This window comes from Corylus avellana, chromosome 1 (assembly GCF_965113065.1).
Source record: "Corylus avellana chromosome 1, dhCorAvel1.hap1.2, whole genome shotgun sequence".
Taxonomy (NCBI): domain Eukaryota; kingdom Viridiplantae; phylum Streptophyta; class Magnoliopsida; order Fagales; family Betulaceae; genus Corylus; species Corylus avellana.
The window spans coordinates 21,854,876-21,863,955 of record NC_142490.1 but is presented as its reverse complement, the minus strand read 5'-3'; the positions used below and the strand labels follow the sequence as shown (position 1 = coordinate 21,863,955).

The following is a 9,080-nucleotide window of genomic DNA, read 5'->3' as shown; positions in this document are numbered from 1 at the left end:
GTGCAATATTATTATTATAGCACAGCTTCTTCCACAAAGACTTTGATCTGCCCTTTCGATGTTCTGGCGGTGCTAGTTAAAACAGTGGAAAATAAATAAATAAAAAGCTTTTAGTATTTAATCTTTTTACGTCCATGTCATGATGGTGTTCAAGGAAAGAAATCTGACACCAACTTTAGTAAATCTTGAATGTTTTTCACTGCTCTGATGGGTGTTTTTTCTCCTGGATAAGGATGACTTCAAATGGTAATATCAATCTCTAAAGGGTCATTTAGAGGAATTTTATTTCATAATTTCATGATGACATGATGATGATAAACTTGCATTAATGGTAGAAGATGGTTGTTGCTGCTACATTAAACAAAACAAAACAAAAAAGATAAAAAAAAGGAAGACAAAAGAACAGGGAAGAAGATAAAGAACATCCTGTAGGTTTTCCATCTATGACAAGTGGAGTCAACTTTTTTAAACCTATTTTTTGAGCTTTGACAAAATCCTAATCTTTGCTAAAATGGGGAGCTTTGACCAGATCAGTACTGGGTTGTAGAGATTTCTCGAAGAGCCCTAGCCTATGATCTCCCAGCCTTGACTTGTATGCAGACTTTTTGTATTCACACCATGTGAACTCATTGTACAAGCTTTCTTCTCCTTCCCCCACAAGTGGCGGCAAAGCTACTATTTTTTCACTCAATGGTGGCCCTCCAAAGAAGATCATGGAAACCCTTGATTTTGAATGGTCAGCCAAAACCCTATGCTTCACACTCTTAAACCTTCCATTACTCATTACCTGCATCAAAATCCCACATCCAAATTAGCATCTGTCAATTCTCAAAACACACACACACACACATATATATATATATATATATATATATATATATATATATATGGGATTTTAAAGATGTATATATATAACACTTTATCCTAGGTTAAAAAAAGAAAAGAAAGAAAGACATCTTTAAAATCCCATATATATATATATATATATATATATATATATATATATATATATGTGACGTTGAGAAACAGGGGGAGGGACAGAGACAGAGAAAGGTTTTGGTCTCTCTCCTTAGTAAAACCCACCAAAATATCGATAAATTCGGTGAAATAACGTGGCAGTGGAAATTACATTTGAAACAAATTACCTAGCAGTAACAAATTTATGGGTAATTGGGTGAAAGAGAGTCAATTTTCCTTTTTTTTAAAAAAAAAAAACTTTTTTTTTGGGTCATTAGAAGAAAGAAAATGAAGGGGGGGTGCCAAATGTACCTGAAGAGAATCACCAACATTAATGAAAAAGGAGGTCGGGTCAGGAGGGACTGAAACCCATGTTCCATCTCTCAGGCAGATTTGCAGGCCAGAGGTGCTGTTAGATCTTAGGATGGAGATTATCTGGGGGTCTGTGTGCTCCCCAAATCCAATCAAATTTCGTCCACTCAATGCCTGGAGCTCCGGGCATGGTGGATAATGGTTTAGCCTGAAACACGAGTCACTTTTTTCATCACCCAAAAGCCTGCTCAAAACATTTCTTGGTTCAATCCCCAACCCTTCAGTTACGAGTTCCAATATGTCACAAGCCATCTTTCTCACTGCGGAAATATAATCATCCACAGCAGACCTACGCCCATGAAAACGGAAAAGAAAATGTCAAGAAAAAAAAAATTGTTTTTTGTTTGAAACAGAGGGAAAAACAGAGGAATCTGTTTTAGAAACTTTACCGGAAAATTTGTGGGTTTTCCTGGAAAATGGAGAGGGACTTGTAGGAAATGACGTCGGGATTGGTGTTGAGGAGGAGATATTCAATCCAACCCACATCACCGTTTGGTCCAATTCTCTTGCTGCCATAACCAAATGGGTCAGGAGGGCCAGCCCTGTCTTTTTCAGACTGGGGAGAATTGAAGAACCTCAGAGCCTCTGTTTCCAATCTGTTTATGAACTCCATTGGGAATCCTCGGTTGACAACCTTGAAGAATCCAAACTCACAGGCTTTGACCACAAGGCTCTTGGCCTCCGGGTCTGAGAGGTCCACCACTGGAATTCCAGTGAACAAGCTGGTGGGCTTGTTGCATGTTTTGATCAGAGAGTAGTGGTCTAATGCTGGCTGAGACAGAACAACCATAGTTGGTAGTTTTTTCTGTTTGTTTTCCTATCACAAACACAGAGAGCGAGGAAGGACAAGAAGAAGAAGAAGAAGAAGAAGAAGTTGAGTTTCGTTTGGTGGGATTGTGTAGAGGGTGATGAGATTGATGGCTTTTAAATGGAAAAATGGGTGAGAAGTGCTATTGCATGAAAGGAAAGCTGGACTGTCGAGAGGCGTTACTAACTATAAACAAGAGCCATCTGGCTTTGGTGTGTCTTCTTTGCATTTATGCAATCGAGGGTGAAATTGCCTTTTTCTTCTCACGAAAAAGTAACGTTAGAAATCACACTTTTATTATATAATTATTTTATAATATTATTGTTGTAATTTTAATTAATTTCTAGACTTTTAATTTGTCCTAATTAAAAAAAAGGGAAATTATATATAAATTTCTAAGGTCAACGTGTTTTTATTAAAAAAATTTTAGGTATTTTTTTTTTTTTTTTTTTTTTCAGAAAATTGACTCACTGGGTTAATCGAAACTACAATAAACTCCCTACCGTCAAAAATTTTTAACAGCCGTTAGGGCCACTCAAAACTCCCAGTTTTATCTAATTAAAATATTAATTTAATTAAAAAAATTAAATCTAAAAAAAAAAAAAAAATTGAGGGGACCGCCACGTGCCACCCCCCCAGCCCCTATGGCGTGGCTGTAAGCCACCCCAGAGGTGGTTTGCGGCCACCCCTTGGGGGTTTGCGGGCCACCCCTCCACCCATGGGGTGGCTCGCGGCCACCCCATGGATGGAAAGGGGTGGCCACGAGCCACCCCAAACCACTTGGGGGTGGGCAAACCACCCATGGGGTGGCTTACGGCCACCCCATAGAGGTTGGGGGGTGGCCAGGGGTGGCACTACCACCCCCTAGTCACCCCTCATTTTTTTTTTTTTTTAAGATTTAATTTTTTAAATTAAATTAATAAAAAATTAATATTTTAATTAGATAAAACGGAGAGTTTTGAGTGGCCCTAACGGCTGTTAAAAATTTTTGACGGTAGGGAGTTTATTGTAGTTTCGATTAACCCAGGAAGTCAATTTAAAAAAAAACACTTAGCGAGTTTTTAATAAAAGCGGGTTGACCTAAGGAGTTTATATATAATTTTTCCAAAAAAAATAAAAAAATAAAAATGAATTGAAACTATTAAAATAAAAATATTGTTTTTAGCATTATTCTTTCGTACAACAGAAAACAAACACAAACTACAAACTTATGTGAAAACATTAAAAAATAAATATTATAAGAGTTTATTCTTATTATTATACCTTGGCATAAGTAGCCTACTAGATTTTGCGTTTACAATCTCACTTTAGTTTTTAATCCTACAAATACGGAGATTCATACTATATAAAAATCAAGACAAATGCTAGAATTTAATAAAAATTTCACATTTTGCCCATCAAAATTTATGTGGCAAGTTGTCACATCATATTTTTTGTGGAGGAAAAAAGACAAAACAAAAAGAAGATGATGTGGTACCTTGCCACATAGACTTTTATGGACAAAATATGGAGTTTTTATTAGATTCTAGCATATCTCAAAAATCAATATGCTTTTCATAAAAAAAAATAACAATAATAATCACCAATAAGAATATTGGACCATAAACTCTAATTAGTTAGTCAATATTATGACATATTTATTTAATATAAAGATAATTAACCTTCAATTTTATAGCCTTTTAAGTTATGTTCAAGAATAGATAGTATTTTGTGCAAATAATATTTTGATAAATTTAATAAGTATATTATAAAAACCAAAGTTGTGAGATCCTACTTTTAACATGTAGCTTTTCCATCTTTAACAAAATATTTTACCTATGCAATCTAGGGGCGAAGGGAAGTATCCCATCGTTTATTCAGTGGCAAAAGATAGTTAAGAGGGTGGAAGAGGAGGAGGAGGAGGATGAATTATGGCAGAGGATTTGGAGAAACAATGGAGAGAGTTCTCTTCAAAGAGTTGAAAGAAAACTTGTGGTTGATTGAGTTTTTGGATGGCAACAACAAGAGAAGAGTAATGGAGGGATGACCTTCGCTATTTGATCGTAGCCTTCTAAATCTAGAATATTTTGATGGAAATGCTCCACCATTGCAGAAGTAGTTTAACAACAGTTCATTCTTCATTCATATTCATGATATGCCTTTGGTATGCATAAACAGGGAGGTGTGGCTCAATATTGAGGCGTCAATGGGAATGGTGGAAGACGTTGATGTGGCTGGCGATTGTAGTACCGAAGTGTTTACTATGTTTTGTTTAGATTAAGAAGGGGGCTAACGGGTTTACCAAGTTCATTAGGGTTCATTAGAAATAAGAATTTTGATTTTTGGTTTTTGATCGAACGTTCGATCAAAAACCCTAGTGAAAAACATTTGTGCATGGACCGCCGAACGTTTGACCTTTAACCTATCCCCGAACGTTTGACCATGGATCACTTGAATGTTCGACATGCAACCCTAGAAGTGTTAGGTAATAGTACACCAAACGTTGAAAGCATAGTACAGCGAATGTTCGACTGAACACAGACCTGGAAAAGTAGCTCAATCATACCCTCAGCTTTTTCCCACCTATTTATACCCCACCCCTTGCATCCCTAAGCCTATTTTCGCCATTTTCTTAGATAGTTTGGTCTTGTGTGAGTGCCTTGAATAAGAATGAGAGTTTTTTTGTTTTTTTGGTGGTTTTGCTTTTAATGAGGTAATATTCTTAGCCAAACTCATTTCTAATGTTGTTGTTATGATATTTAGATGTTTTTTTATAGCTTGACTTGTAGATTATAAGCTTCTAGTTGTGTTGTTGGCCTTAATCTTAGTTCAATGATGGTTTGGCATTTTGATAATGTTGGATGTGGTTTCTTCTACCATGAAGGTGTTCTTTTGAGTTATGACTCAATTAGGAATCATGTTAAGACCTTAAAATTTGCTTATGACTGGTTTGGTGACTTTTTGATTTGAAATGGGTTTTTTGCCTAGCATCAAGCATTTAACCCTCCTTGTCCGACGTTCGATGTCGTGGTTGAACGTTTGAGTCCTTCTATTTGAACGTTCGCTGGTCAGGCATAAAGTTTGTTTTGAGCGTGTTTAGATCTAGGACTTGTTTTAGCTTGAGTTTAGAATTGATGATATGTCTTTTCTCAAATGTTGAAGGTTTAGGACATCTGGAGGATTGTGTGGAGGAGGAGCCGTACGACTCAAGTCAGTAAAAACTCATATGCATACTTGTTGTTACTTTTTTGCATAGTATGATTATTTTATGTATATCAAATGTGCATGTTTACAATTTTCATAAATTACATTTTGGACTACTGTGAACTATACTATGAAAAAAATGTGTGCTAATTAAGCAAGATAATAAAAATAATGAGATTTATAAAATCATGTGTGTAAAATGGAGAAATAATAAATTACATCGTATGACATGACACACGGGTACGTGTTGGACAATGACCATAGGCTTACTAAATTATAAGGATTAGTCATATGGTCAAATTACGTTTATTGTTTATGTTTGGCCTTTGGATTTAATGGATTTTTGTGACCGGACCAACAATGTTTGTATAGTGGTTACTATAGACAAATGCCATTAGCAGCGTGGGCCACCCGATGATGGACTTGGTTGGGTCGCTGGTGAGCAGACGATATGTATATGATGTCAGGGGCACTGATATTGCGTTATAAGTCTCTCGGGACGACGTCAACCCTACCAAGAAGGGGTTAAGGGCTTGGATAAACTATATGGAGTTGAACTATAACATGATTCTCATATTACATCATGTACTATATTTATATTGCATTCATGATTATATGATGAATTGTGACTCTATATTGTTGCTTGTGATTAATAAATAATTGAGTTCACCATATAATAATGTGTACATCATGTACATTTACATTCACTAAGTCGTTGGACATACTCTTGTGTCTATATATATATTGGTGTTACATAGATAATTTTGCTTAAGATGGATTCCGAGAAGCATCAAGTTATTGTGAAGAACTTCATATAAATTATTGTTGAGGAGTTAGATCCCGTATGGCTCAAGTACATGTGAGACGCTGATGGAGCCACTTGCCAGGACATAATAGAGATCATCTTTAAGCTTTATCTTGTAAAATGTATGTTTTGATTAGGTATTGAGGTAGTCAAACTTGGTTTGTAACTTATTTCGATGACTTATATTTGACCGCGACATTTGGAGACTTATCTATGTTATGATGCTTTAGACGTACACTAGGTATTTATTGATTCCGATTTCAAATTATAGCTGTATCTTTTTATAAGTAAAAAGTTTTTTGTTGCAGACTCTTTTTAAAGAGGATGAGATCTCTGAGTTTTGTTCCTCGTGGAATAAGACTAGGAGGCAAACTGTGGAGTCATTTATTAGTTAAATGGTTTCACTAGGTTGTAACAGAGATGGAGTTGGATGGGGGAGTACGTGAGAGTCTGAATCTTAGTTGAATTGACCAAGCCACTGGGTGGGGTAGAGCACTATTCTTGCAAGGAAAACCGTATTAGGTGTCCTTAAGATACGAGAAGCGTCCATAATTTTGTTTTGGGCATGGGAGGATCAAACATATTGCAATGGGATGCATGAGAAGCTTAAGGAGGAGGTTGAATGATAATGTTGGTGACAACAATTATGGAGTGTCGCTCCAAGCAGAAGAGCCTTAACCAAGTCATGGCAGAATAAACGGTAGCTAGGAAGCATTGATGGTGGAGCAGAGAAAGGCTAGTGGTAGCAATACAAAGGGTTGGGAGGGAGATAAAAGATGGGCAATGTGGAAATCTCGATATCCATGCTTTAGATGAGGAGATTTTTTTATCTTTCCATAAAGGGGTTGATAGTGAAAATCTGGTGCCTAGCCATAACATTGTCGAGAGAGGATCTATGCGTGGAAAGGGAGAGGGATTTGGGGAGAATATTCCAGAATTCTCAATAAAAACCATAGAGAATCGGTAGGGGCTAAATGATAATTTGGATTAATGTTCAAGGGTAGAGGGAAGATGGTTGGGATAAAAGAATTGATGTTGATAAGGAACATGGGTCTCGAGTAAGGCAACATGAGGGAATAGGTGCGACGAGTCTAGAAAGTGGGTTTGGAGAGAAGTGTGGTGAGGGGCTATGAAATAAGAAAGGAGTGGGCAATATGAGGAAGAAATATGTGTAGGATATTGAAAGGGTTAATGAATATGAAATGACGGCGGCTTGGATCCATCCCCACTAATTGCCATGAGTATCCTCAATTGAAACTGCCGAGGACTTGGGATCCTTCGGGCAGCTCGAGATCTTTGATAAATGGTAAACGAGAAAAAGCCCAGATTTTTGTTTCTAATGGAAAATTGAATTTGAATTTGATTTTTGTTTCCACCGATTGCAGCCTTCTGATGAAAATTGAATTTGATGGAATGTTTGTTGTTGATATGGTAGGACGAAATAGGGGATTGCCATTATTTTGGAAGGAAGAAAGGGTGTTGGAGATACAAAATTATTCCGTAAGGCACATTAAACAACCAATTTTATGTGGGCTACTCATTTTTCCACTGTAAGAACGGGTGTTACAATCTCCCCCCTTAAACCACCGATGTTCTTGTCAAGGCTACATCATTTAGTGCTCGTGTATCACATCATGTTACTAAGCGATTATGATACCATTTTTGTGAAAGCTAATGAATCTAAGTACATCTCATGAGGATGTTTAAAGGCTTCCTGCTTCTTAAGACAATCCATATTGGTATGATAGGCTGCTAACCAATCCATCCCCAATATAACATCAAAGTCATACATATCAAGCAATACCGAATCCGTAGGTAATTTTCTGTCCTCGATAACTATAGTACAAGACTTGAGTACTAAATCAAACATCAAGGAGTTTTCCGCATGAGTAGCAACTGATAGGTCAAAATATAACTACTTTGGTACTTTATCAAAAAGTCTAGCATACTTGAGAGAGACAAATTAATAAGTTGCTTCACAATCAAATAATATAGTAGCATGTTCAGTGAATAAAGGATGTGCACTCGTAACTATGGGTGGGTATCGGTTATAACAGTACCAATAACCCTATTTTTGATAATTAACCAAAATTATAGGTTAATTCAGTTAATTAACCGATAACATTTCGATAAGAAATTATTTCAAAAATTTAGGTTAAAACAGTAATCGGTTAATAACGGTTCAAATAATTGGTTATCATCAAACCACCACCATCAAACTAGCACTGTCAGACCACCACCACGCAACCCAAGACCACGAGGCTCCGACGCTACACCACTGACAATTGGAATCAAACCATGCCGTCACGGACTCATGACAGAAGAACATGACAACGACAGAGCCAGAAAGAGAAGGTCGGGAGTTGAGAGTGACGAGAGGGGCGTCCTGCGAGAGAGCTAAGAGTGAGACTGAGAGGGGCGTGTGAGAATCAGAGAGCTGAGAGTGAGAGCACTGTGAGAGTCGATAGAGCAGATGGGGGCGGCGAAGGATTTGATTTAGGGTTAGGGAAAAGAAAGAAAGAGATGTATATGTAGCATCCCAAAACTAGATAGTTTTGATTTCAATAAATTGTATGTTAGGAAAATTTAAAAATTAAAAATGAAACGACGTCGTTTTATACCCCCACTATCGGTTCCTTATCGGTTCGGTTTGGAAACCGATAACAAAAATATTTTACCAAGTACTGAACTGAACTGAAAATCGGTATAAAAATCTTAACCGATTATCAACCGACTTCTGTCGGTTGACGATTAATGTCGGTTTGGTTGTTGCATGTAGACGGTTGGTAATTGGTTAATCTACCCACCCCTACTTGTAACAACTGTGTTGAAGCTTGAGCATCTCCTAGAGTGACTATATATACCCTGGCCTGAGCAGTATTCCCTTTCATTACTTGAGATCTCCCACACCTAATGCAAGTCCCTGTTGGCTTTTTTCTAAATATTCTAAGGAGC

At 37.0% G+C, this 9,080-nt stretch overlaps 1 protein-coding gene across 1 annotated transcript; it reads right to left on the bottom strand.

The window, feature by feature from the left end:
• Positions 1–275: 275 nt before the first annotated feature.
• On the bottom strand, positions 276–2,249 carry ATGA2OX3 (gibberellin 2-oxidase 3). Its single transcript, XM_059583439.2, has 3 exons — positions 1,719–2,249; positions 1,270–1,618; positions 276–787 (listed from the first exon to the last, which is right to left on the bottom strand). The coding sequence occupies exons 1-3, from the start codon at positions 2,117–2,119 to the stop codon at positions 497–499; spliced, it is 1,041 nt and encodes a 346-aa protein (XP_059439422.1). The 5' UTR covers positions 2,120–2,249; the 3' UTR covers positions 276–496.
• Positions 2,250–9,080: the final 6,831 nt, after the last annotated feature.

Coding starts and splice junctions, on each gene's coding strand:
- ATGA2OX3 (XM_059583439.2), bottom strand. CDS start 2,119: ATGGTTGTTCTGTCTCAGCCAGCATTAGACCACTACTCTCTGATCAAA. Junction 1,619..1,718: donor GAAAACCCACAAATTTTCCG/GTAAAGTTTCTA, acceptor TCATGGGCGTAG/GTCTGCTGTGGATGATTATA. Junction 788..1,269: donor ATGTTGGTGATTCTCTTCAG/GTACATTTGGCA, acceptor ATTTTGATGCAG/GTAATGAGTAATGGAAGGTT.